Source organism: Saimiri boliviensis, chromosome 11 (assembly GCF_048565385.1).
Source record: "Saimiri boliviensis isolate mSaiBol1 chromosome 11, mSaiBol1.pri, whole genome shotgun sequence".
Taxonomy (NCBI): domain Eukaryota; kingdom Metazoa; phylum Chordata; class Mammalia; order Primates; family Cebidae; genus Saimiri; species Saimiri boliviensis.
Window position 1 is genome coordinate 195,044 of NC_133459.1, and position 25,810 is coordinate 220,853.

The following is a 25,810-nucleotide window of genomic DNA, read 5'->3' on the forward strand; positions in this document are numbered from 1 at the left end:
ACCCCGCGACGCGGCGCGCCAGGCGCACGCGGGCGGAGTGGCCCGGACTCCGCACGCGGGACCCCGGGGCTCCCGGGAGGGGGGCTTCGCGGAAGAGGAGGAGGAGAGCGAGGCCTGGGGGGCTTCTCGGCGCAGGCGGCGGACCCGAGGCGCGGCGCTCGGAGGATCGGCGTCTATCGTCCAGTACCCCACGCCTCTCGGGAGGCGGGACGGGCGGCGCCGAGAAACAGCGGCTGCGGGCGGGAGCCGCGGGAGCGAGCGACGCTTAGCGGGCCGCCACCGCCGAGCAGCCCTCCGGCCGTCCCCGCGCCTGTCCGCCCGCGCGTCCTCCGCGAATCCGCGGCGGGTCCGGCGGCCGAATGCAGCCCCGCAGCGAGCGCCCGGCCGGCAGAACGCAGAGCCCGGAGCACGGCAGCCCGGGGCCCGGGCCCGAGGCGCCGCCGCCGCCGCCACCGCCGCAGCCGCCGGCGTGAGTGCGGGGGGACCTGCCCGGCCCCGGCCCTCGGTCCGTCCGCAGAAGGGGCGGGGGCCGCGCCCGGGGCCCGGGGAGGTCGGGACTGGGGCGCTGAGCGGGGGCGCCCGGAGCGGGCCCGAGAGGGCGGCCTGGGGCGCGGCGCGGCCGGGCTCGGAGCGGCGCCGGGGGCGCGGGGCGGGGCGCGGGCGGGGGTCGGGCGCGGTCCCCGCGCGCTGCCCGGTCTGGCCCGGAGGCTCGGGAGGGGCGAAGCCTGACCCGCCCCCCGCCCCCCGCAGCCCCGAGGCGGAGCGCGCGCGGCCCCGGCAGGCGCGGCCCGCGGCCCCCATGGAGGGAGCCGTGCAGCTGCTGAGCCGCGAGGGCCACAGCGTGGCCCACAACTCCAAGCGCCACTACCACGACGCCTTCGTGGCCATGAGCCGCATGCGCCAGCGCGGCCTCCTGTGCGACATCGTCCTGCACGTGGCCGCCAAGGAGATCCGCGCGCACAAAGTGGTGCTGGCCTCCTGCAGCCCGTACTTCCACGCCATGTTCACAAGCAAGTATCGTCCTGCGCGGCCCGCCCGGCGCTGTGCGCTCCGTGGGCCCCTCGGGCCGGCCGCCCTGACCCTCTGTCCCCACAGATGAGATGAGCGAGAGTCGCCAGACCCACGTGACGCTGCACGACATCGACCCCCAGGCCTTGGACCAGCTGGTGCAGTTTGCGTACACGGCGGAGATCGTGGTGGGCGAGGGCAACGTGCAGGTGAGGCTGCCTGGCTCGGGCCCTGCGGAGGCCCCGCACCCTGCGCCTGGCTCACCCGCCTCTCCCTGCCGCGCAGACGCTGCTCCCCGCCGCCAGCCTGCTGCAGCTGAACGGGGTCCGAGACGCCTGCTGCAAGTTCCTGCTGAGTCAGCTGGACCCCTCCAACTGCCTGGGCATCCGGGGCTTTGCCGACGCGCACTCCTGCAGCGACCTGCTCAAGGCGGCCCACAGGTACGTGCTGCAGCACTTCGTGGACGTGGCCAAGACCGAGGAGTTCATGCTGCTGCCCCTGAAACAGGTAACAGCGGCCCAGCCCTCGCTCTCAACCTGATCCCACCCAAGTCTTTGCCTTTGACTGCCGATCCCATTGTGTCCGTGACGCAGCCCTGCCTGCCAGCCTTAGTGCCCGCCGTACGCGCCCAAGTCCTGTCTAGGTAGAGGCCCCCCGGGAGACGCCCAAGTCCTGTCTGGGTAGAGGCCCCCCAGGAGCCACTTCTGTGGCTCCTGACTCTGCTCAGCCCCTCCCAGTGTGAGCACCCAGTCCCCACCCCCGACCCTCCCTCCTAGGCATCTTCAGGGCTCCCTGGGCACACAGGACCCTCCCCGGATCTCAGGCCGGGGACCCTCGTCTGCAGGTGCTGGAACTGGTGTCCAGCGACAGCCTGAACGTGCCTTCAGAGGAGGAGGTCTATCGCGCCGTCTTGAGCTGGGTGAAACACGACGTGGACACTCGCAGGCAGCACGTCCCACGGGTGAGGCCCAGCCCCGGGGGTTCCCACAGTGCCTGTGAAGGCGGTACAGGTGGCCGAGGGGCCCGTGCGCCCTGACCTTCCCCGAGTGCGGGGACTCCATGGGGGTGGTGCCCGTACCTGTCTGAAGAAGAATTCGTCACAGGTGGTACAGGCGTCTGGGGGGTTCTCAACCCTGGGGCCAAGTGTGCCCACGGGTCCCGCCCGACCTTGGCACCCCCTGCACCCCAGCTCATGAAGTGTGTGCGGCTGCCTCTGCTGAGCCGTGACTTCCTGCTGGGCCACGTGGATGCCGAGAGCCTGGTGAGGCACCACCCCGACTGCAAGGACCTCCTCATCGAGGCTCTCAAGTTCCACCTGCTGCCGGAGCAGAGGGGCGTCCTGGGTACCAGCCGCACACGGCCCCGGCGCTGCGAGGGTGCCGGCCCGGTGCTCTTCGCCGTGGGTACGCCCGGCTCCCTTTCCTCCTGCCTTACCAGCACGAGCCCACTCCATGTGTGCCGGTCAGGTGCTGAGCTGCTCCTCCGCTCCTCCATCCAGGGGCCTCCCCAGGAGCCCGGGGTATGGCCCAGCGGTGGGTCCCCATACAAGCCCCATCTCCACCTGCCCTCTCCAGGCGGTGGAAGCCTGTTTGCCATCCACGGAGACTGTGAGGCCTACGACACGCGCACCGACCGCTGGCACGTGGTGGCCTCCATGTCCACACGCAGGGCCCGGGTGGGCGTGGCTGCTGTGGGGAACCGGCTGTACGCTGTGGGCGGGTAAGCCTGAAGGCCGGACTTGGGCCCGGGGTCTGGCGCGCGCCCGCTAGGCCGTTCTTGACCTGCGTGGGTCTGTTCTAGCTACGACGGGACCTCGGACCTGGCTACGGTGGAGTCCTACGACCCCGTGACTAATACGTGGCAGCCGGAGGTGTCCATGGGCACAAGGCGAAGCTGCCTGGGGGTGGCCACCCTGCACGGGCTCCTGTACTCGGCCGGCGGCTATGACGGGGCCTCCTGCCTGAACAGGTAGTAGTTGGGGACCCGGTGGCTTTACAGGGTCCGACTGCAGGAGGTGAGGCTGCGTCACCATCACCGAGGTCGCGTCTGACTGTGGCCGCTAGAGGGGGTCTGTGGGGTCTCTTCAGCCCAGGCCACGGTCACACTGGGCCTGAGCTCCTGGCTTTGCTGGGACAGCGCCATTTCCTCTCCAGGGTCCTCACCCCCAGTCCAGAGGCTGGACCCAGGCGGGTGCACACCAGGGTTGTCCAGGCAGCTTGGGGCCTGTGTCCACCGGCGGGCCCTGCCTGTCTGGGAGTAGTTTGCCTCCAGCGCTGGGGAGGGCAGGTCCTGGGGCCGGGCACCTTCCGTCTCTGCTGAGCTGCGGCGGGTCGTGGTGCCCACAGTGCTGAACGCTACGACCCCCTGACTGGAGCGTGGACGTCCGTTGCTGCCATGAGCACCCGGAGGCGCTATGTGCGTGTGGCCACGCTCGGTGGGTGACGGGGTCTGCCTTGGGGGCATCCCCATCTGCTCCCACCCCGGAGACCCCACTGGCAGCAGGAGTGCCATGGGTGTGTTGGCTTCCTGCAGATGGGAACCTGTACGCCGTGGGCGGCTACGACAGCTCGTCACACCTGGCCACTGTGGAGAAGTACGAGCCCCAGGTGCATAGCGCACCCCTCCCGGCCCCCCTTCCGGGTGCTGTGCGCTGGCTGGCGTGCGGTCCCCCACATCCCACCCATCCCTGACACCCACCCTTGGAGTAGGGGCTGCAGCAGGGGAGGGATGCCCATGGCCGGTCTGCCTCCAGCCCGCGCCCTCACCCCCAGGTGAACGTGTGGTCGCCTGTGGCGTCCATGCTGAGCCGGCGCAGCTCGGCAGGCGTGGCCGTGCTGGAGGGCGCCCTGTACGTGGCAGGCGGCAACGACGGCACCAGCTGCCTCAACTCGGTGGAGAGATACAGCCCCAAGGCCGGCGCCTGGGAGAGCGTGGCGCCGATGAACATCCGCAGGTCCGTCCGCGGGGAGGGGTTCTCGCCCCGACCCGCCCCCTCGCGAGGCGCGCCCCTCCCCCACCCTTCCTGCCGCCTGGGTCTCACCCCGCCTGCCCCCCAGGAGCACACACGACCTGGTGGCCATGGATGGCTGGCTGTATGCAGTCGGCGGCAACGATGGCAGCTCCAGCCTCAACTCCATCGAGAAGTACAACCCCAGGACCAACAAGTGGGTGGCCGCCTCCTGCATGTTCACGCGGCGCAGCAGCGTGGGCGTGGCGGTGCTGGAGCTGCTGAACTTCCCGCCGCCGTCCTCGCCCACGCTCTCCGTGTCCTCCACCAGCCTCTGACCCAAACACCGCCAGAGGCCCGCGGCCTCCCACATGCCTTAAGGGGGCACGGCCCCCACCAGGGACGTCCTGCGCCGTCTGTCCGCATCTCCCGTCCGTTCCTTTTCGTCTGTGTTTGGTTGTTTATTTATTTACGTATTTATTGAGGGCTGAGCAGTGCTGCGGCCGCTCCTTCACACCGTTAGCGTCCGGTCCTCCCCTGGGTCCTCCCACCCACTCCCTGCCTGGGGGCAGCCGGGAATGACGAGGTAGGGGCCTCATTGGCCCGGGGCCACCGCCTGCTCAGACCCTGCAGGCCAGGAGCACGAGGTCCTGGGGCCTTCCAAGCCGCTGCAGACCCAGCTCAAGTTTTGCACACGGTTCTCACTTGCACACGGGGGTCCTGGGAAGGATGGGGAGCCGGGTCCTGCCGGCCGTGTACCATCTTCCCTGGATCTTGTAGTGGGCGCGCACACGTGCACACGGACCCTACACAGCAATACAAGCCAACTTGAACAATAAACACATTTCTTGGGCTCCTCAGGCCTGAGGCCGAGCATCTCTCTGGCTTGTGGGGCACCTGCACAGCTCGGGTCCTGTCTGGGGGTTCGGGGTGTGGGGTGGGGCCTGAGTTGCTGCAAGGGCATCTGAGGGCTGCAAGGCAGAGCTGTGCATTCGAGGGGGTGGCTTGGGGCCATGGAGTCCTTGTGGCTGGTCCCCAGCTGAGTGGGGTTTACCGGGCCTGGGTCCTGAGGCCGAGGTCGGGGGTGGGAGGGGGGCAGGCAGGACAGCATTGCCCCCGTGTACCCCGACTGTCCTGGTCGCCTGGGAGCATGTGGTCTTATGGGTCCCTTAAACCTTGGGGATCCTCACTTGGGCCTGTGGTGAGGAGGAGACGCTGGGGTGGCTCTGGCTGCCGTCTCCGTTGCGGGAACTCCGGCCTCAGCCTTCCCCGTAGTCACCGGTGACTCAGGCCGGCCGGGGTGTGGATGGAAGCGGGATGTGTGCCCACATGGTTGGTGGGGGCGGCCAGGGTTCACCAAGCCAAGCACAGGCAAGTGGGCGCTCCCTGCACGCTGGAGGCCCTGTCTGGGCCAGAGGGGTGCTCGCCCCAAGGCTGGCCTCCTGGCGTGGAGGGCCCAGGGCAGAGACCCGGACGGCTCAGGTAGGGCCGGGCCACTTCCAGAAGCTCCACCCTGGCCCAGCCCTCGGTGCCAGTCCGGACGTCCCCCAGCCCCGCCTGCCTGAGGGAGGCGGCGGCAGAAGGCTGTGGACGGGGACCCAGACCTGCCGACCCGCCGCTCGGCCATGGGGAACAGCCACTGTGTCCCGCAGGCCCCCAGGAGGCTCCGGGCCTCCTTCTCCAGGAAGCCCTCGCTGAAGGGAAGCAGGTGAGGGGCGTGGGCGCGGCCCCTGGGCGCGGGGCTCCTCCACCTGCTCCGGGTCCAGCCCGTGAGCCCTTCCCTCGTCCCCAGAGAGGACAGCGCGCGGAAGCTGGCCGTTCTGCTGGGCCCCGAGGCCGCTGGGAGCGGGGACGCCGCCGCCGACAGGCTCTTCCACTACGTCCCGGGCACGGTGAGCGGCGGGGGGGACGGCTGTGCCCGCGCGTGTGCGGCCGGGGGACTCAGAGCCCCGCAGGTGAGGAGCAGCCCCGCCCCGGGGAACTCATCCGGCCGAAAGTCTGAGCGGAGAGCGAAACCAAGACGCGAGACTGAGTCAGTCGGAGCGAGCTGGGCGGGGCCGGCCGGGCGGGCGGGGCCCCCCAAGACCTGCCGGGGTACCAGCCCGCGAATCTCGGCCGCTGCAATGGGGCCGGGGTCGTGCTGGTAGCGTCCCTGGAGAGTGAGGGGCCTCAGAAGAGCAGTGAGCCCTCTGGTCATGTACGCCGGCCTCAGTTTCCCCACGGGCGTCTCGCAGGAAGTTGCTGCTGGCTGGCCGCCTGGTCCACAGCAACTGTGCGCCCTGCGGGGGCCTCCTCCCAGCCTGCCAAGACGTCGCAGCAAGGAGGCATCTCCCAGGCCCACACGCGGCCACCTCCCCATGGAAGGAGCATAAACACCCCCGCGCCCTCGCTGCCGGGCCCGGGGTACTGAGGGTCTTCACAGGGCAGAGACACCTAGCACCTTTGAGATGCGGCCGGTGCTGGGTTAAGGGAGCAGGAGGAGGAACCTGGGCTTCAGGGCAGACGGGAATCCCCACGGCAGCCCCCTCGGGCAGCCCGGACGGGTGGGCTCTGCTGTGTGTGGGCCCCAGGGGGTCTAGGGGAGGACCCCTGCCCTGCACCTGGGTCCAGCAGCTGGTGCAGCTGTGCAGATTCCCTGCCAACATGGCCCACCAGGCGGGAAGCTTGTCCCATAGCCTCTCCTGACCCCCAGAGCTTCAGGGCACCCTGCAGACGGGGCAGGCTTCGGAAACATGCTACCTCGGAGGTGTGGGCAGGGAGCAGAGCCGGGCTGGGTCAGGGGTTGGGTCTCTGGCTGCATCTGAGGTACCACACTTCCTCTGTCCAGGCCCAGGATGTGCAGCATGACCCCGGTGGGGTCCTATGAGGTGTGGTGACCCTGGTGGTCCTCCCTTGCCAGGACATGGTAGCCGGAGAGGGAAAAACCTGCCGAAGCTCAAAAGATGGGGCTGGGGGAGGAGTTCTGGGTCAGTCCTAGAGCCGTTTTCCGGCCTGCGTCTGGGTCTGTACCCGTGCTGTGAACTGGCCCTGCCACCGCTCCAGACTTCGTCCTCCCCAGGGCCCCAAGGCTGAGCTGGGCTGCAGGACCGGCTGTGTTGTCCTTCCCGGTTTGTGGCCTATTTTTCATGGGTGCCAACCCGGCATCAGTTCCCATGCTGGGTGTGGGTACAGGAGGCCCCACCCAGAGGCTGGAGGCCGGGGAAGCCATGCATCTGTCTGTTCACATTCCTGGGCCTGCTCAGGGGCAGCTAAGCTTGGCCAGGGCACAGCAGCCCTGCAGGTAGCCCTTGGCAGCTCCTAGAGGGAGCAGGACACCTACCCACTTGCCCGAGCCTGCGGATGGGTCACAAAGCTCTCCAGCCCCAGGTTCATGCCCATGCCCTTTCTGATCCCTAACCTGGTGATCCCAGCCTCCATCTTTAGAGGACTCTGGGTGGACATAGATTCCCCACCCCTCAGCATTGATGCCCACAGCACATCCCAGGCCCGGTCTTAGGCTCTGGGGACACAGCAGTGAACGAGATAAACAAAAACCCCTGTTCTTCTGGTGCTCTCATGCCCACAACAGAGACAGATGATGAAACAAATAAATAGAAGATACAGAAGTGGGGTGGGCTCGGCACTAAGGAGAAAAATAGAGGGGCCAGGTGGAGGATGGGGAAGTCTGGAATTTTAGGACTTTCAGAAAAGGGCCTCTTAGAACACGTGATGTCTGAGCCAAGCTGCAAAGTGGTTAAGGAAGGGTTAGGGCTGAGGGGTCCCGAGGAGCTTGGGCCTGATGTGAGGAGACAGTGAGTCAGGGGCAGCCATGGAGACCCCTTGGGGCACGGCCAGGACCCGGCTGTCACCAAGTGAAGCTTGGGGAGCGGCCGACACACGCCCAGGGGATGGACTCCAGAAATCTCCTATCTTTCTCTCAGGCTGGGGGCTGGAAATGGGTGTCAGTGGCAACATTTACACTGAGGAAATTGGCAAACATTAATCAGGTCCTTGGTGTGTGTGTGTGTGTTTGTAACACCAGGTGCTAAACGTTTACCAGCCAATACTGCAGACACGAGACAGTTTCAGGTGTTGCTTCCCCCAGACACCCCCAAATTCTTTCAACGAGTCTTCAGAGGTTGAATAACCAAAGCAGCAAAGCCATATTACTTGTCTTAGGAAAGAACGAAGATAGGGTTTAATCCACTGAGTCCAAATCTCACCGTCTCTGCTCCACCACTACACCAGGCAGCTCTGTGTGGGGGAAGCGCGTCTGTGTGTGTGTATGTGCATATGCGTGTACATGAATGTGTGCACAAATGTGTGTGTGCATGTGTATGCACATCTGCACATGTACACCTCCATACGTGTGCACTGCATATGCACGTGTACATGTTTTTGTGTGTGCGTGGATGTGTACTATGTATGCACGTGTGTCCGTGTGTGTGCACGTGCGATGCATGTCTGTGTGTATGTGTGTATGCATGCATGTGTGTGCCTGTATGTGCACGTATTGTGTGTGTGCACATACACGTATGTGTGTTGGCACGTTTGTGTGTAAATTCTGCCGTGACTTCCTGTGCAGAGGCTGTGAGCGTGCAGGGCTCTGTGCACACGGGGCTGTGTTCTTCCTGTAGGTGCCGTTTGGCTGTGCACAGGCAGACCCTGCCTGCTGTTATGCCGCTGTGTGGACATCGATGAGGGTGTGGGGAGCCCAGGCCAGGCCCCTCCCCTGAGTTCTGCTCCTCCTAGGACATCCTGGACCTGGAGACCCAGCGGGAAAACGCGGAGCAGCCATTTCTGAGTGTGTTCAAGAAGGGGCGGCGGAGGGTACCTGTGAGGAACCTGGGAAAGGTGGTGCACTATGCCAAGGTCCAGCTGCGGTTCCAGCACAGCCAGGTGTGGCCAGGTGGGCAGGGTGCGCTCAGCGTCCAGCATCCCCACCGACCCGGGGCCTGCTCCCCAGACCCTCCACTGACCACCCTGCTCCCTGTGCAGGATGTCAGCGACTGCTACCTGGAGCTGTTCCCCGCCCACCTCTACTTCCAGGCCCACGGCTCTGAAGGACTCACACTTCAGGTGAGGCGGGGGGGGGGGCAGCAGGGGGTGTGGGGCACGGCCGTCCGTCTCTCCCTGGATCCCTGAAGACCTTCCTATCCTGTGCCTGGCAGGGGCTGTTACCACTGACAGAGCTGAGCGTCTGTGCGCTCAAGGAGTCCCGAGAGCACGCCTTCCAGATCACAGGTGTGTGGGATGCTGACCGGGCCCCCAGACGCACCCCTGACCAGGCCTTGGAGAGGAGCCTGCCTGCCTGCTGCCAAGCGTGTGTGCATACTGGTGCCCCCTCTGCCCTCCCGCAGGCCCGCTGCCCGCACCCCTCCTGGTGCTCTGCCCCAGCCGTGCCGAGCTGGACTGCTGGCTCTACCACCTGGAGAAGCAGATGGCTCTCCTCGGGGGGCTGCGGCACTGCCACTGGGCACCCCCACAGGTCAGTGCCAGGGACCCCACAGCCCTCCCCGCCCTGATCCTCGAAGCCTGCTCTGACCGCCTCCTCACAGGGGACCCCCGGGGAGGAGCTACCCTGGACTCTCGAGCGCCGTCTCACCCGGCTGCGGACGGCGTCAGGGCACGAACCCGGCGGCAGCGCCATCTGTGCCTCAAGGGTCAAGCTGCAGCACCTGCCCGCACAGGTGGGTGGGAGGTGCGTGGGGCTGTAGGGGATGGGAGGTGTGCAGGGTGGGGGGCAGGGTGGGGTGCCGGCCCTGGGTGCCCAGCAGCTCAGCTGCCCCTTGTTCGATCCCCCACTCAGGAGCAATGGGACCGGCTCTTGGTCCTGTACCCAACGTCCCTGGCCATTTTCTCTGAGGAGCCAGACGGGCTTTGCTTCAAGGTGGGTCCCTCCCTGCTGTGGACCTGCCCCAGGGAGGCACCTGTGTGGGAGTGGGAGGGGGCGGCCATGCAGGAGGAACCTGTATTTCGGGGCCTGTTGAGACAGAGCGTGGGGCCCTGCCCACCCGGCCCACTGTCCTGGTCAGTCTGGTCTCCGCCGTGACACGGAGCCCCTGCCCTGCCTCCCAGGCCGTCCTGAGGTTCTCAGCCCCAGCCGACCGTCACCCTGGGTCGGGCAGCATGGGAGTGATAGCCACTCCTGGGACGGTCTGGTGTGTGCGTTCACGTGTGTGTGCGTGCCCTCTGGGGTGGGAGTATGGGGTGCACACACGGTGAACTTCGGTCACTGAGGAACGAATGCACGGGGCCTCCCTGCGGTTCCCCCGCCCCAACTGCCCCAGGGACCCTAGGAGCCCAGTCCTGTGGCTTCATGTGTATGTCCCAGCTGGCGAAGGCCCCCCGAGGGTTGGCGGTAGCCCCAGGACGCATGGGACCCACTGGCCTCTCTCAGGGTGGTGGCCTCGGTGTCCGGCTCTCCACGTGCCCAGCCAGGCTCTGGTGGGCAAGAGGGTGGGACGAGACCAGGTGGGGGCCCAGGGGCTGCCCCACAAAGGCCTGGCCCTCGCTCTGCCCCCTCAGGGGGAGCTCCCGCTCCGCGCCGTCCACATCGACCTGGAGGAGAAGGAGAAGCAGATCCGCTCCTTCCTGATCGAAGGTGGGCCCTCCCCCAAGGCTGCCTCCCGCCAGCCAGGCCAGGGTGGGGGTGGGACCTGGTGGATGCCCCAGCTCTCTAGTGGGGCGCTGAGGGGTGCACCCCGCCCTGCCAGCCCCTCACAGCGTCGGTGTGCCAGGTCCCCTCATCAACACCATCCGGGTGGTATGCTCCAGCTACGAGGACTACGGCCACTGGCTGCTCTGCCTCCGCGCCGTCACCCACAGGGAGGGGGCCCGGCGGCTGCCTGGCACTGAGAGCTTCCTGGGAATGCAGGTGAGAGGTCGGCAGCACCCACGGCCCAGGTCCCGGGCAGTGGTAAAAATGGGGCAGCAGGCCACGAGCCGTGGCTCATGCCTGTAATCCCAGCGCTTTGGGAGGCAAGGTGGGCGCATCATGTGAGGTCAGGAGTTCGAGACCAGCCTGAAACCCCGTCTCTACTAAAAATGCAAAAAAATTAGCCAGGCGTGGTGGCACATGCCTGTAGTCCCAGCTACTCGGCAGGCTGAGGCAGGAGAATCACTTGAACCGGGGAGGCGGAGATTGCAGTGAGTGAAGATTGTGCCATTGCACTCCAGCCTGGGTGACAGAATGAGACTCCACAAAAAAGGGGGGCAGGTGAGGAGGGGGTGGGTCCAGGCAGGGGATAGGTGAGGAGGGGTTGGGTCCAGGCAGGGGGACAAGTGGGGAGAGGGTGGGTCCAGGCAGGGGAACAGGTGGGGAGGGGGTGGGTCCAGGCAGGGGATAGGTGAGGAGGGGGTAGGTCCAGGCAGGCGGACAGGTGAGGAGGGGTTGGGTCCAGGCAGGGGGACAAGTGGGGAGGGGGTGGGTCCAGGCAGGGCAGCAGGTAGGGAGGGGGTGGGTCTAGGAGGCAGGGGTCAGGTGGGGAGGGGTGGGTCCAGGAAGGGGGGCAGGTGGGAAGGAGGTGGATCCAGGCAGGGGGCAGGTGAGGAGAGGGTGGGTCCAGGCAGGGGGCAGGTGGGGAGGGGGTTGGTCCAGGCAGGGGACAGGTGGGGAGGGGGTGGGCCCAGGCAGGGGGTAGATGAGGAGGGTTGGGTCCAGGCAGGGGGGCAGGTGGGGAGGGGGTGGGTCCAGGCAGGGGGCAGGTGGGGAGGGGGTGGGTCCAGGCAGGGGGTAGGTGAAGAGGGGGTGGGTCCAGGCAGGGGGTAGGTGAGGAATGGGTGGGTCCAGGCAGGGGGACAGGTGAGGAGGGGGTGGGTCCAGGCAGGGGGGCAGGTGGGGAGGGGGTGGGTCCAGGAAGGGGGGCAGGTGAGGAGGGGGTGGGTCCAGGAAGGGGGGCAGGTGAGGAGGGGGTGGGCCCAGGCAGGGGGCAGGTGGGGAGGGGGTGTGTCCAGGCAGCGGGCAGGTGGGGAGGAGTCCAGTCCTCACTCACCCCCACTCACTGCCCACCCAGGCCATAGGCAGCGGCCAAGGCTCACTCTCCTCAGGTGGACGGACCAGCTGGGACTTGGAGTGCCCGGTGCCCCCGTCCCCCCGCACCAGCCACTCCCTGCCTGAGTCCTCAGTACCATCCACCATGGGCTGTCCCTCCCTGCGCACACCGGTGAGTACCTGGGGGGTGGCGGACAGACGTAGGGCAGAAGGCCATTGGGTAAGCATGTGTTGGGGACCCTGGTTCCTCGGGGACTCAGACTGCAGGGAGCCCCTGGTAGCCTCAGGGAATTGCATGGGAGAGGGCCCCAGAGGCTCTTTCTGGAAGGTCTGTGGTCCCCACAGGACCAGGCCAACTCTGACTCCACCGGCATCTGCCGACGGAGGACAGAGCTGAGGCGTAGCGGCAGCAGCTGGTCACCCAGGAGCAAGGCCCGGGCAGAGGGCCGAGGCCCTGCCACCCCGCTGCACCTGGACCTGACCCAGGTGAGCCCGGCACACACACCTGGCCCTGGCCTGGCTCCTGCCACTCCTCACCTCAGAGAAGGGGAGGGTTAGGCTGCTTCTAGCTGAGGAACCCACCTCTCCCACCTCTCCCCTGCAGCTGAACAGGCTGAGCCTGGAGGGCAGCCCGGAGGCCCCTGGCCACACAGAGACACCACACTCGCCCCTCTATGCCGACCCCTACACCCCGCCGGCCACCTCCCACCGCAGAATCACAGATGTCCAGGGCCTGGAGGAGGTCAGTCCCTTGCTGAGCTGAAGGAAGGGCAGGAGGTGCCGGCCGCCTGAGGTCGGGAGGTGCCCACACCCCGAAGTTCGGGGTCTAAGGAGGTCTAGCCCATGAATCTCGCCCTGGGGTCCAGGGCTGCCCGAAGCCTGAGGTCTGTTCAGGCTGTGCTGGGAGGTTGAGTTTCGTTGCTGGGGTCCCTGGGTGCCACCGAGGTCCCAGCCCAGGCCCTCCCGGCAGGTCCTCAGTGCCATGCAGAGCTCGCCTGGACCTGTGCCCTTGAGCCCGCTCCCCTCGTTGCCCGCATCTGTGCCTGTCTCTGACCCTGGCTTCAGCTCCCCCGGCCCCACTGGCCCCCACCTGCTCTCCAAGAAGTCCAGAGCCTCTCAGAGACACCGAGGCTCAGCCAAGGGCGTGGGGCTGCAGCCCCCAGATGCCCCTCAGCTCGTGAGTAGCTGGTGTGCCCTGGGCTCTGGGGGTGCTGAGGGGCTGGTGTGGGGCCTCCTGGGACTCTGAGGGAGCAGGGACGGAAACAGGAGGGCAGGGGCAGCTGGAGACCAGGGCAGCCAGCAGGGAGGCGGGCAGACGGGGCTGGGCAGGGAAAGCAGGGAGCATGTGGGCGACGCAGGGCCTGGCGCTGCACGTGGACAGGCCACCTCCAAGCCGCTTGCCTGGGGCTATGCCCCTCTCAGACTTGTGGTTTGGGGTTTCCAGGTCTCTTCTGCCAGGGAAGCTTCGCCCGAACTGCAGCTGCCTCTGACAGGTGGGTGGCGGTCCTGGCTCCTGGGGCGGGTGCCTGTGGCCTCCCGTAGGCTGACACGTCTCTGCCTTCCCCTAGATGGCCAGCCCCCCAGGAGGAGCGAGGGCCCAGGCCACAGCCACCCCTGGGATGAGACTTTGGCTTCCTCCCAGCAGAAGTGTGCCCGGCTGGGAGGGCCTGAGGCCGGCGGCGGGCTTGTGCAGTGGATCTGATGGCCCCAGCAGGGCAGGTTCTCAGGACCACCCTTGCCGGGCCTCCACGGCACCCACCCCTCTAAGCCACTTCAAAGTCCAAGTCAGGGTCTGAACCCAGTGCGGTGGGGGGAGTCTCCGGGACCCTGGGCTCCCACGACTCAACGCCAGCAGCTGGAGTGAGGGAGGGGCCCCATCCCAAGGCCATCCTGGCTGGAGAGGCCAGGTCACAGGTCAGGGAGGCCCTGGCCATCCACAGGGTCGGCCCTCAGTTCAGCCAGCCAGGAGTGGGGGAGGAGACTCGTGGGGGCATTCCTGGGAGTGGGAGGGTGGCATGGGCGTAGAGGTTGGAGGACAGAGCAAGGTCAGCAGGGTCAGAGTATGTGAAGTCAGAAGGCAAGATGGTCACAGGTCAGCAAGTGTGAAGGGCACAAGCCAGGGTGTGGGTGGTGGTGTCCCAAGGAGGAGGGCAGGTGGGGCCTTGTGGCCTGGGCATGTGCAGCTTGGGAGACGCTGACACCACCGGACAAGAAAGAAGAAAACAGAAGAGAAAGAGAGAGAGAAAAAAAGAAAAAGATTTTATTGGTGCCGTGTCTGCGTGTTCTCTGCTCAGCAGCTGGGGTCTCCCAGAGTCTTGGGGACACTCTCACGCTGCCTCGGGGGTCCCCCACCTGGCACCCAGCCAGGCAGCCCCCTGCTGCTGCCACCTCAGGCCCCTCACCTGCCTTCCCACCACGTCTCTGACCCCTCTTGGCTGTGGCCCCCAGCTGCCCCACAGCACCCCACCTCTGCCACCTTGGGCCCCTCACCCACCTTCCCACCACGTCTCTGACTCCTCTGAGCCCCCCAGGGACAAGCCCGGAGCCCAGTCCTCCATCTGATGCCACCAAATTCTCTCTCAGCACCTGCACCAAGGGCCCTCAGGGCTCTGCTACAGATCCCCCGCCCCGCAGGGGCTGCCGGGCTGCCTTCACTGTGTCAGGCCAGAGCCCCGAGAGGCCTTGGCCACAGTCCCTCTGGGATCGGGGTGATGGGCCTCAGAGCCCTTGTCACCAAGCCCACCGTGAGGAGAGCAGAGTCCTTAGACCCCCCCAGCCCGCTTTGAGGCCACCCCATGTCCTTGCCCAGAGCTCCTGTCCTGCCACTCAGCCCCACTGCTCCCAGAAGCGCAGCTGCAGTTTCCAGGTGAACAAGTCACTTTTCAGTAAAGTGGCCTCCGAAGTGTTGCATGTCCGAAATTCAAATGTAACCAAATGCCCTGTGTTTTCGTCTGTGAATCTGGCCCCCTGCGACCCAGCCACCTGCCTGGCCTCCACCCGCCCAGACGCGTCTCCCTCCCCAGTGTGGGGAGCAGCCGTGCTCGCTGGCTGGACCCTCAGGTGAGTCCGAGGGAGCAGCGCCGGGACACGTTCCCCCTCCCGGACCCCGCAGAAGACAGGTCAGGGGGCCCAGGCGAGGGCGGCACCTGTCCCAGGCATCCGTGGTCAGCTCCTCGTCCCGCATCTCCCTGGCCCGGGCCTGGCTCCTAGGAGCTGGGGCTGGGGCTGCGGCGGGGGCGGCCCTGCCCCACCTGCCGACGGAAGTATCGGATGGCAGAGACGGTGCCGATGTTGGCGAGCAAGACTGCAAGGGAAGCACAGGGTCTCCTGAGGGCCAGCTGTGGCCGCCAGCACTGTCTGCCTGAAACACCCAGCACGCGAAGGCCGGGGAAGGCCGGGGCAGGTCAGGGGAGAGCCCTGGGTCCCCCACACACCCTTCGTCCTGCCGGCGCCCCGGGTCTGACTTGTGGGTGCAGTTCCCTCTGCCCCCCGGCACCCGAACCTGTTTTCCAGGCGTCCGGGGTGTGCAGATCTGACGTCCTCACAGCCCAGGTGGCAAAGGCTACAAACACCAGGCACATGTCATTCTGGCTGAAGGCAAATGATGGGATGGGCCCCCGGAGCTCCCCTAGGAAAGAAGGTCACCTTCAGCCCCACTGCCACACTCAGAGACTGGCCTGCACACGCCCACCCCGAGAACCACCTGCCCCACACACGCCCGCCCTGAGAACTGTCTGCCCCAGGAACCACCTGCCCCAGGAACCGCCTGCCCCGAGAACTGTCTGCCCCAGGAAACACCTGCCCCACACACGTCTGCCCTGAGAACCACCCGCCCCAAGAGCCATCTGGCCTGCACACGCCTGCTGCAGACACATCCATCCTGGGACACGTCTGTCCCAAGATCCATTTGTCCTGGACACGACGTCTTCCCAAGAACCGCCCGCCCCAACGTGTCTGTCTGAGTCACAGCTGCCCCGCTTCCTCTGCCTGAGACTTTGTCACGTGGTTGAGCTGGGCCAGTTTGGGGGAACTGCCTGTGGGCCCCCATTTTCTGGTGTGTAAAGCACCTCCCAGAGGAGATCAGACGTGTGATGCCACCTGGCAAACGCCTCACCCTGAAGGCAGCCAAGCCGGGGCCAGAGCTCTGCCAGAGGCCGGGGGCAGGCGCTGTCATCACGTGGGCCTGTCTGGACTCTGTCCTGGGCTGACCCAGGCCCTGCCTGCCCGCCCCCCACAGCGGCCCCGTGGCTGAGCTCCCTGGACAGTGTGTGTCTGGGACCTGGATGGGCTGTGGGATCCGAGGCACCTACCTGCCCGCCTGAGAGCCAGGTGGAGCCGCTCCACTGCGGCTGTCGTGGAGGGGGTGCCAATCCCCGCCCCCTGGGAGGCCGAGCTGGGAGGCTCCGGGGCCTGTAGCGAGTGTGGGGCAGTCCCCGCACCCGGGACACCCGCAAGCCCGTCCTCTCCAAAGAAGTGTTCATAGGCCTCAGGGATGGAGATGGGCACGGGGTCTCCAGGTGGGGGGGCCGGCACGGGATCGGCTCTCGGGGGCAGCACTGGGGCCCCCCGCTGCCTCGATGTCTGGGTGCCACAGTCTCGGAAGAAGAACTCGCACGTGTCCGGCCACTGGACGTCCGCCGGGCCCTGGCTGGCCGCTGCCACCTCGGCGTCTTCGTCCTCCTCGATGGGGTCACAGAAGAAGAACTCGTAGGCCTCTGGGAGGGTCACAGCAAAGCGGCTCCCGGGCCCGGCCCTCGTCACGGCAGAAGGGGGCGGGCGAGGCAGGTGCTTGAGGATCCGAGGCTGGTGGGGCTGGGGCCCGACGGCCACTGCGTCCCAGACTCCGGGCCCCCCGTGACCCCCAGTCGCCGTCCGGGGGGCTGAGGGCCGGGCTGTGGCGGGCGGGGCCGGGCCTGAGGCCTCTCCTGAGCCTGGCTCCTTGGGAGTGGGCACAGCCATGGAGAATCGCACTTTCTTCTTCTTGGGGACTTGGGTGAGACCCAGTGCAGGCTCCCCAGAGCGGCGTCCACAGGCCCCTGCTGAGGGCTCAGACCCGACAACCTCTGTGTCCACCACGTCAGGCCCGGCCCTTCGGGTGGGAGACCAAGCGGGGCCGGCGGCGTCAGCTCCAGAACCAGGTGTAGACACAAGCCTGGCGGACTCGGCCATCCTTGGCACAGCCCCTGAGACAGGTGGAGATGAAGCCACCTCTAGCTTCACCGCTCGGCCTGCTGTAGCCAAGGCCACATCCAGGCAAGGTGTGGAGGCCGGTGTGGACAGAGCCATGTCCGTGTCTGGTTGAGAAGTAGAGGCGGGTGTAGACACAGCCATGTCGGGTTGAGGCTTGGAGGCCGGTGTAGACACAGCCATGTCACACTGAGGCTTGGAGGTGGGTGTAGACACAGTCATGTCAGGCTGAGGCTTGGAGGTGGGTGTAGACACAGTCATGTCAGGCTGAGGCTTGGAGGCGGGTGTAGACACAGTCACGTCTGTGTCAGGTTGAGGCTCAGAGGCAGGTATACACAAAGCCACATCAGTTTGAGGCTTGGAGGTGGGTGTAGACACAGCCATGCCTGACTCAGACCTTGAGACATCTGGGTGGACTTCCTGGATGGGTGTGGACACCGTGTGCAGCCTGGCGCTGGGGGCGGCTCCAATTTGGTCTGTACCTTGCTCAGTCAAAGGGACAGGTGTGGACAGGCCCCAACCTGGCCCCAGCTCCTCCTGCCCGGCTCTGGCTGTCAGCTTTGCCATCTCAGGACTGGCTGCAGGGAGCAGTGGGGAGCCCGTCCGTGCAGAAGCAGGGACTCCTGCCTGCCCACCCCCCTTAGCACCCACCGCTCGCCTCTTCTTTCGGCCGGGGCTCCGTGGCGAGGCTCCAGGGCTACTGGGGGGCCTCTGGGAGGCAGCACAGTGGTCAGGGGACTCGGGACTCCGAGGGGGCTCCCCCCGGGGCTGTGGGGCAGGGCCCTGTAGAAGTCTCTGCATCTGGTCTCCAGAAGACGCTGGACTGGGGCAGGATGAGCGCCGGCTGGGAGCGGGGCTGCCGGGGCCAAGGGACAGTGGAGCTTCTGCCCGTGCGGACGTGCTGGGTGTCTGGTGACTGGTCCCCAGGGCCAAGACAGGCTCACACCGAGACCTGCTGACTGGGGACTGTGGGGCCACGCCCTCCTCCTCAGGGCCCTGGCCCCCTGCCGCTGGCCGCCCGGTCAGGAGAGGCGGGGCCCTGGGGGGGCTGCTGCCGCTGCTGCCCCCTTGGTCAGTGTCACTGGACAAGAGCTCGTCCCCAGAGGCCAGGCTGGCCTGCAGGAGGCCACACTCGTCAGTGGTGGCGGAGAACTCGGCCCAGTCCTGGTCACTCAGGTGGACGCTGTACTGGAAATTTTCCATCTGGGGTCAGCAGAGGCGCTGAGGCTGGGGGGGCCTTCATGGGTTCAGGCCCCGGGCACCACCCTGCACCTGCCGCCCCTGCCCCACGAGGCCTGGGGGCTCCCACTGCCTAGGGGCTCTATCCGTGCCCTGGAAGGAAGAGAGCAGCATGTAGAGGGGCCGTGCCTCCTTCAAACCTAGTGGCAAGGATTTCCTCCAAGCTAGAAATTCTCCGTTCCCGTGGCCCTGTTTCCCAGCGCACTCAGACGAGCTTTGAAAGCCATGTTGCTACATTCCTAAAATTGGAGATGACCTGTCAGGTAAGCACCCTGGAAAACCAGCAGGTCTGAACGCTGCTTCCCACCCCAGCTTCGCCGGCAGCCTCACCTCCTCCACCCTCTGCCAGCGCCGTCTTTACACAGCAAAGCCCCTTTCAAGGTCCACCCAATGGGACCAGTGACCTCGGGTTGGGGGCGCAGCCCTGGCCTGACCAACGTGCCACAGCTGGTTTACAGCGCCCAGCAGGTGCCCAGCCCTTGGGGATGACCTTCCCATCACCTTGGCTGGGACAGACTTCCTCTGAGCTCACCAAGTGGTGCTGGCCCGAGCTGGCCCAGGTCAGCAGGGAGAGCCTGGGCAGCAGGTGCAGGGTGAGATGGTTTCTTAGCTGCCAGCGGCCACCTTGGGCTGTCCTCAAGGTCTTCACCACGACCCAGGCCTGCCCAGCTACCCGGGGTGCCTTCCTCTGCCCCATCTCAGAGAAGCAGGGAGACCCTAGCTGGCTGTCAGGTGTACCCTGAGAGGAGGCTCCCCTCGGCCTCAGGTCAGCCCCTCTGGACCCGGGGGTGGGAGGTCACTTGCGGGGACAGTCCTGAGATGGAGGTGCCTTGAGGCCGGGAACGGCGGCTTTCTGCCCACTGACCTTTGCCCTCCTCTCTGGTCCCTTGAGAAGTCTCTGGGGGTTGTTGCCATTGGGACCCTTGGGTCAGGAGCAAGCAGTGGGTCGTGTCCTACCTGGGTCCCGGTGGCCGAGCAGGGTGTCTGAGCAGCCTGTCCCTGGCAGCATGGCTCTAGGTTGGCTGAACAGGCTCCACCCCCTGTGCCAAAAATACCGTGTCCCTGTGGTTACATGTGACGCGTGCCAGCCCTCAGGGTCCAGGCCACAAATAGATGGCATTTGAGGGCCCTCCAGCTACGGTTGTGAGGACAGCTTCCTGGCGTGGGTCTGGCTGCAGTGGGGTTGGACACGGGCCGCAGGGCGCTGACCAGCAAGCAGCACCGCAGGGTCGGTCCCAAGCTGAAGGCCACACTGTGCTTCTGTGGCCGCAGTGAAACCTCAGACCTGCCCGCCCTGCCGCCCTGGACTGTTCCTGGCCCGCTTCTGAGACGGCCTCTGTGTCCTGACCTCAGGGCTCACGTGAGTGCGAGTCACCTGCTCAGCCACACAGCCAGGGCGCATCAGGTGACCAGAGCGCCTTCACCCCGGGCTCTGCTCAGCTGCACCCTCCAGGCTGTCCTGGCCTTGGGGTTCACAGTGCCCACCCCCAGGCAGGTTCCGAGCCGGGGACAGGAAGACAGGGCGAGGGAACCACAATAAACATCCGATGAAGCAGGCAGATGAGCTCTGCTCCGACAGCAACATGTCCTGAGAAAGAAGGAGGGAGGGGATGGCCGGAGGGGCCGGAGACCTCTCTGAGGTGGGGGCCTTGGACCCAGAAGCTCCAGAGAGTCCAGGGTGCTGGGGCCTGTGCTGTGAGGGGTGGTGGTGAGGGCCAGGTGTGCGAAGTGCATGCCTGGTCCCACACGATGCTCTTCCAGGAAGTAGCTGGCACGAGCCCACAGGACGAGGCGTCCGCCCCCGGGGCCGGCCTGTCGTGAGCCTTCACAGACGGACTGACACCCTGCAACCTTTCTGCAGTGGTGTCCTCGGCCGAGGCTGCGCTCTGGAGACAGCTGCCCTGAGGGCTGCGGGTGACTGCGGGTGAGGCTGTCCCATGAGAACGTGCCACATGCCTGCCGAAGTTTCCCATGGGTGGCGACATGGGTCATGTCCAGTTTGCAGCTCTCACACGTGGTGCAGCCATGACTATCCTGGAACATTCCTTTCGATGACCCTCACGTTTCTAGGATGCATGGGGTCAACTTCAGAAGTTGCTGCCCCACGGTTCCCGGAGTCGATGTTCTGGACAAGCTCTTTACTGAACCCGTACACTATGGAACTCTTCTCTCTGCCTCCACTTTCCACCCTCTTAACAGTGCCTTTGTTTGAGATAGAATTTCGCTCTTGTTGCCCAGGCTGGAGTGCAATCGTGAAATATCTGCTCACTGCAACCTCCGCCTCCTGGGTTCAAGCGATTCTCCTGCCTCAGCCTCCAAAGTAGCTGAGGTTACAGGCATGCATCACCACGCCCGGCCAATTTTGTGTTTTTAGTAGAGACGGTTTTCACCATGTGTCCCAGGCTGGGCCCAAACCCCTGACCTCAGGTAATCCACCCGCCTTGGCCTCCCAAAACGCTGGGACTACAGGTGTGAGCCACCACACGCAGCCTGATACTCCTTCACGTTCAAAAAAACTTCATTGTGGCTGGGCATGGTGGCTTATGCTTGTAATCCCAGCATTTTGGGAGGCTGAGGCGGGCAGAGTATGAGGTTAGGGGTTTAAGACCAGCTTAACCAACATGGTGAAACCCCATCTCTACTAAAAATACAAAAAAATTAGCCGGGCATGGTGGCATGTGCCTATAATCTCAGATACTCTGCAGTCTGAGGCAGGAGAATTGCTTGAACCAAGGAGGCAGAGGTTGTGGTGGGCAGGGATCACGCTATTGCACTCCAGCCTGAGCGACAGAGAAAGACTCCATCTCAAAAAAAAAAAAACAACAAAACTTCATTGTGTCACCTTTCATGCCCGGATCTGCACACACTGGCATGGACGTTTGTGGACGGACCTGGGGGCATGGGGCTCCCCTCTGTCTTCATGTGGACGCCCAGCTGACCCCGCACCACATCCTGGTGCCATGCAGGCGGCGTCCGGGCCCCACGTGACCGTCACCAGATGAGAAGGTTTTGGGGCTGGGGACAGGAGAGGCAGGGAGGCCAACGGCCAGGCTGCGGCCCGGGGCTGTGGCGGGAGGTGGAAGAGGGACGGGCCCTGCCCGAGGCCTTTTCAGGACTTGCTGTCCCTGGGGCTTCACTCCCAGCCCCATCATGAACCTTCCTGGTGGGAGCCGCAGGGGGACGGCGGCTGTCAGATGAGGAATAGGCAGGGTCCCCCCGCACTTCAGGCAGCAGCACCCCTCAGTCCAGGGAGGAAGAATAACCCAGCTCTACGGTGGAGGCAGAGACCAGCACGCAGCGCCCGGGCCTGGGGGCGGGGGACGCGGCCTGCTGTGCGCCTGGCGGCCACCAGAGGGCACGAGGCCACCACCGAGCCGTGGACGGGCTCCCCAGGTCCTGCCCCCTCCTCGGCGGGCGGCGGCGGGAAGGGCATTTCTGGGGGTTGCTAGGCTCCCTTTCCTGAAGCCGTGTAGCCCGGGTGAAAGCCCTCGTCCCGAGACAGTCGGGGCTGATTCCACGAGCGACTACGGCAGGCCGGGCTCAGCCCGAAACCATCCACCTTGCTTTTTTTTTTTCCTTTCCTCCCTCCTCCCTCCTCCCTCCTCCCTCCCTCCCTCCCTCCTCCCTCCTCCCTCCCTCCCTCCTCCCTCCTCCCTCCCTCCCTCCTCCCTCCTCCCTCCCTCCCTCCTCCCTCCTCCCTCCTCCCTCCTCCCTCCTCCCTCCTCCCTCCCTCCCTCCTCCCTCCCTCCCTCCCTCCCTCCTCCCTCCCTCCCTCCCTCCCTCCCTCCCTCCCTCCCTCCCTCCCTCCTCCCTCCCTCCTCCCTCCCTCCCTCCCTCCTCCCTCCTCCCTCCTCCCTCCCTCCTCCCTCCTCCCTCCCTCCTCCCTCCTTCCCTCCCTCCTTTTTCTTTCTCTTTCTCTTTCTTTCCGTCTTTCTCTTTCCTTCCTTCCTTTTTCGTTTCTGACGGGGTTTCACTGTCGCCCGGACTGGAGTGCAATGGCGCGACCCCAGCTCCCTGCAGCTTCGACCTCCCAGGCCCAAGTGACCCTGCAGCCCCAGCCTGCCCAGTAGCTGGGACCACGGGCACCACCACCTCGCCCGGCCTCCTTTTTGGTTTTTATAGCTTTATTGAAGTATAATTAATACGTAACACACTTTAGTATTTATTTATCTATCTATATTTTGAGACGGAGTCTCGCACTGTCGCCCAGGCTGGAGGGGCAGTGGTGCGATCTCGGCTCACTGCAACCTCCGCCTCCCGGGTTCAAGTGATTTTCCTGCCTCAGCCTCCCGAGGAGCTGGGACCACAGGTGCCCACCACCGTGCCCAGAGAATGTTTGATTTTTAGTAGAGATGGGATTTTGCCACGTTGGCCAGGCAGGTCTCGAACTCCTGCCTCCCAAAGTGCTGGACTTACAGGCGTGAGCTACCACGCCTGGCTCACTTCAAGTATTTAAAGTGTAGGTTTGCTAGGTTTTGACACACATACCCCTGGGAGCCACCGCAAACGTCTTCACCACTTCCAAACGTTCCTGTGTCCCTTGGCAATTCTTCCCCTCCCCCCACTCAGGCAACCAGGAATCTGCTGTGACCACAGAGGAGGGTGCATCGGCTAGAATCGTGCAATGTGCCCCTCTTTGTATCAGACAGATACAAAGAGGGGCACCTGTATCAACCATGCCTGTCCTCTGTGACTGCAGACTTTAAGAGAGTCACCCACACTGTGGTATATATCAATTGTTGATGTTTTTTTATAAAAAGTGTTCCATTAGGCCGGGCGCAGTGGCTCAAGCCTGTAATCCCAGCACTTTGGGAGGCCGAGGCGGGTGGATCACGAGGTCAAGAGATCGAGACCATCCTGGTCAACATGGTGAAACCCCGTCTCTACTAAAAATACAAAAAATTAGCTGGGCATGGTGGCGCGTGCCTGTAATCCCAGCTACTCAGGAGGCTGAGGCAGGAGAATTGCCTGAACCCAGGAGGCGGAGGTTGCAGTGAGCCCAGATCGCGCCATTGCACTCCAGCCTGGATAACAAGAGCGAAACTCCGTCTCAAAAAAAAAAAAAAAAAAGTGTTCCATTGTTGGATACACTATAACTTCTTCCTCTGTTGATGGACATTTGGATCATTTCTAGTTTGGGGCCAGCACATGTAAAACTGCTATGAACATTTGTGCACAAGTGTTTGTGCTGTGAAAGGAAAATGAATCTTGGGACCCCCAAATCACTAAGCCAAAGGGAAAAGTCAAGCTGGCAACTGCTTGGCCTGCCTCCCTAAAAAAGATAGCTACCAAGATCTAAAAAAAAAAATAAAAATAGTGTATCTTCCTCACGATTTATCCACAAGAAAATTCCTTGCACACAAAGAGTGGACAGAATTCACAGTCGTGCGTCTGCTCACTGAGATAAATGAAGACCTGATTACTCTGTTTGGAAAGTCTAATCAGAAACTCAGAAGAACACAACCTGCCAGGCTCAGTGGCTCACGTCTGCAATCCCAGCACTTTGGGAGGCGGAGGCGGGTGGATCAGCTGAGGTCAGGAGTTCGAGACCAGCCTGACCAACTAGGAGAAACCCCATCTCTACTAAAAATACAAAAAATTAGCTGGGTGTGGTGGTGCATGTCTGTAATCCCAGCTACTCAGGAGGCTGAGGCAAGAGAATCACTTGAACCCGGGAGGCAGAGGTTGCGGTGAGCCGAGATCTCGCCACTGCACTCCAGCCTGGGCAACAAGAGCAAGACTCCACCTAAAAAAAAAAAGTTAATTAATTAAAAAAAAAAAAGAATGCAACCCTTTGTTTTATCTGCGTATAACCTGGAAGGCCCTCCCCGCTTCAGACTGTCTCACCTTTCAGGACCGAGCCAATGTACGTCTTACGCACATTGTTAAACCCTCGTGTTTCCTAAAATGTCTAAAACCAAGCCGTGCCCTGACCGCCTTGGGCACAGGTCGTCGGACCCCTGAGGCTGTGGCAGGCACATCCTTCACCTTGGCAAAACAGACTTTCTAAATGACTGAGATGTGTCTCCGATCCTGGAGGTTCACAGCAGGGACACATGGTCCCCTCTCTCGGGTAAGGACTCAGAACTGGAGTGGCTAGGTCAGATGGCAGGTGTATATTTAACGTCCTGAGAAGCTGCCCAACTGTCATCCAGTGTGGTTGTACATGTTTCATTCCCACTAGAGCTTCCCGCCTCCGTGTCCTCACGGGCACCCGCACGGGCAGGCTCGGTCATGCAGTCATGCCAGGAGGTGCTCAGCGCGGTCTCGCTGTGGCTTCAACGTGCATTTCCCTGCTAATGAGTAACACTGGGCATCTCCTCGTGACTCCTGTTGTCCGTGTGTCTTCTTTGGTGAAAAGAGTAATCAAATATGTTGTCCATTTTATTTCATTTTATTTGAGGTGGAGTCTTGACCTGCAGCCCAGGCCGGAGTGAAGTGGTGAGGTCCCGGCTGACTGCAGCCTCCCTCCCCTGGGTTCAAGCGATTCTCCTGCCTCAGCCTCCTGAGTAGCTGGGAGTACAGATGCCTGACACCACACCCGGCTAATTTTTGTATTTTTGGTAGAGACGGGGTTTCACCACGTTGGCCAGGCTGATCTTGAACGCCTAACCTCAAGTGATCTGCCGGCCTCAGCATCCCAAAATCCTGGGAGTACAGGCGTGAGCCGCCACGCTTTGCCCATCCTGTCCACTTTAACGCTTGGGTGTGGCCTGGTGCGGCGGCTCACGCCTGTCGTTCCAGCACTTTGGGAGGCTGAGGCAGGCGGACTGCTCAAGGCCAGAAGTTTGAGACGTATCAGAGCAACATGGCAAAACCCTGTCTCTACAAAAAAAATTAAACATAAAAATAAAAATGAATGCATTGGAACCGAATCATTTTCTGTGTGCAACAAGAAAAGAATTCAAAAAAAAAAGGAAGAAAAAATAGAAAAATTAGGTTGCTTTCTTATTTTTGAGTTTTCTGAATTCTTTTTTCTTTTTGAGATGGAGTTTCACTCTTGTTGCCCAAGAGCCCAAGTTTCGCTTGTTTTCTCTCAGCCTGTGGTTTGCTTTTATTTTTTATTTTTTATTTTTTGAGAGTCTCGTTTTGTCATCCAGGCCGGAGCACAGTGGTGCCATCAGGGCTCACTGCGACCTTCGCCTCCTGGAGTCTAGCAATTCTCCTGCCTCAGCCTCCCAAGTAGCTGGGATTACAGGCACGTGCCAACACACCTGGCTAATTTTTTGTATTTTAGTAGAAATGGGGTTTCACCATGTTAGCCAGACTGGTCTCGAACTCCTGACCTCTGGTAATCCACCCACCTTGGCCTCCCAAAGTGCTGGGATGACAGGTGTGAGCCACCGCGCCTGGCCCAGAATTCTTTATATATTCTGCATGTAAGTCTTTTATCAGTTCTGTGATTTTTCGTCTTGAAGCCTGTGGTTTGTCTTTTCTTTTTCCTTTCTGGTTCTTTT

General features: G+C 63.7%; 3 protein-coding genes across 7 annotated transcripts; 2 read left to right on the plus strand and 1 right to left on the minus strand.

Moving 5' to 3' along the window:
• The first annotated feature begins 224 nt into the window (after nucleotides 1-224).
• KLHL17 (kelch like family member 17) lies at nucleotides 225-4,831 on the plus strand. 3 transcript variants are annotated; one of them, XM_074379908.1, is made up of 12 exons: nucleotides 227-469; nucleotides 751-1,010; nucleotides 1,096-1,217; nucleotides 1,294-1,515; nucleotides 1,853-1,969; nucleotides 2,198-2,411; nucleotides 2,583-2,727; nucleotides 2,809-2,979; nucleotides 3,354-3,442; nucleotides 3,541-3,614; nucleotides 3,780-3,961; nucleotides 4,065-4,831. In XM_074379908.1, the coding sequence occupies exons 1-12, from the start codon at nucleotides 360-362 to the stop codon at nucleotides 4,291-4,293; spliced, it is 1,935 nt and encodes a 644-aa protein (XP_074236009.1). In that variant the 5' UTR covers nucleotides 227-359; the 3' UTR covers nucleotides 4,294-4,831. The 3 variants fall into 3 exon arrangements, with proteins under 3 accessions (XP_074236010.1, XP_074236009.1, XP_039329707.1); XM_039473773.2 differs by having other exon boundaries at nucleotides 2,809-2,976; XM_074379909.1 differs by lacking the exon at nucleotides 4,065-4,831 and having other exon boundaries at nucleotides 225-469; nucleotides 3,541-3,601; nucleotides 3,780-3,850.
• An 86-nt stretch (nucleotides 4,832-4,917) lies between these two features.
• On the plus strand, nucleotides 4,918-14,190 carry PLEKHN1 (pleckstrin homology domain containing N1). Of its 3 annotated transcripts, none has more exons than XM_010350378.3 (16): nucleotides 4,918-5,663; nucleotides 5,748-5,847; nucleotides 8,687-8,833; nucleotides 8,933-9,013; nucleotides 9,106-9,178; nucleotides 9,295-9,422; nucleotides 9,493-9,624; nucleotides 9,744-9,824; nucleotides 10,463-10,538; nucleotides 10,651-10,811; nucleotides 11,950-12,099; nucleotides 12,273-12,413; nucleotides 12,532-12,669; nucleotides 12,898-13,104; nucleotides 13,372-13,420; nucleotides 13,496-14,190. In XM_010350378.3, the coding sequence occupies exons 1-16, from the start codon at nucleotides 5,581-5,583 to the stop codon at nucleotides 13,627-13,629; spliced, it is 1,881 nt and encodes a 626-aa protein (XP_010348680.1). In that variant the 5' UTR covers nucleotides 4,918-5,580; the 3' UTR covers nucleotides 13,630-14,190. The 3 variants fall into 3 exon arrangements, with proteins under 3 accessions (XP_010348680.1, XP_010348681.1, XP_074236011.1); XM_010350379.3 differs by having other exon boundaries at nucleotides 10,675-10,811; XM_074379910.1 differs by lacking the exon at nucleotides 4,918-5,663 and having other exon boundaries at nucleotides 5,756-8,843.
• Nucleotides 14,166-19,673, minus strand: PERM1 (PPARGC1 and ESRR induced regulator, muscle 1). Its single transcript, XM_010350382.3, has 3 exons — nucleotides 16,238-19,673; nucleotides 15,430-15,555; nucleotides 14,166-15,231 (listed from the first exon to the last, which is right to left on the minus strand). The coding sequence occupies exons 1-3, from the start codon at nucleotides 18,315-18,317 to the stop codon at nucleotides 15,134-15,136; spliced, it is 2,304 nt and encodes a 767-aa protein (XP_010348684.2). The 5' UTR covers nucleotides 18,318-19,673; the 3' UTR covers nucleotides 14,166-15,133.
• Nucleotides 19,674-25,810: the final 6,137 nt, after the last annotated feature.

What these genes read in the sequence shown, in the direction of transcription:
- PLEKHN1 (XM_010350378.3), top strand. Translation starts at nt 5,581, where the DNA reads ATGGGGAACAGCCACTGTGTCCCGCAGGCCCCCAGGAGGCTCCGGGCC. An exon ending in CCGCTCCTTCCTGATCGAAG is followed by an intron (nt 10,539 to 10,650) that starts GTGGGCCCTCCC and finishes CCGCCCTGCCAG; the next exon opens with CCCCTCACAGCGTCGGTGTG. An exon ending in AGAGCTTCCTGGGAATGCAG is followed by an intron (nt 10,812 to 11,949) that starts GTGAGAGGTCGG and finishes CTGCCCACCCAG; the next exon opens with GCCATAGGCAGCGGCCAAGG.
- PERM1 (XM_010350382.3), bottom strand. Translation starts at nt 18,317, where the DNA reads ATGGAAAATTTCCAGTACAGCGTCCACCTGAGTGACCAGGACTGGGCC. An exon ending in CCTGGCTCTCAGGCGGGCAG is followed by an intron (nt 15,556 to 16,237) that starts GTAGGTGCCTCG and finishes CTTCTTTCCTAG; the next exon opens with GGGAGCTCCGGGGGCCCATC. An exon ending in CCCGGACGCCTGGAAAACAG is followed by an intron (nt 15,232 to 15,429) that starts GTTCGGGTGCCG and finishes CTTCCCTTGCAG; the next exon opens with TCTTGCTCGCCAACATCGGC.
- KLHL17 (XM_074379908.1), top strand. Translation starts at nt 360, where the DNA reads ATGCAGCCCCGCAGCGAGCGCCCGGCCGGCAGAACGCAGAGCCCGGAG. An exon ending in CCCGGTGCTCTTCGCCGTGG is followed by an intron (nt 2,412 to 2,582) that starts GTACGCCCGGCT and finishes TGCCCTCTCCAG; the next exon opens with GCGGTGGAAGCCTGTTTGCC. An exon ending in GCCTCCTGCCTGAACAGGTA is followed by an intron (nt 2,980 to 3,353) that starts GTAGTTGGGGAC and finishes TGGTGCCCACAG; the next exon opens with TGCTGAACGCTACGACCCCC.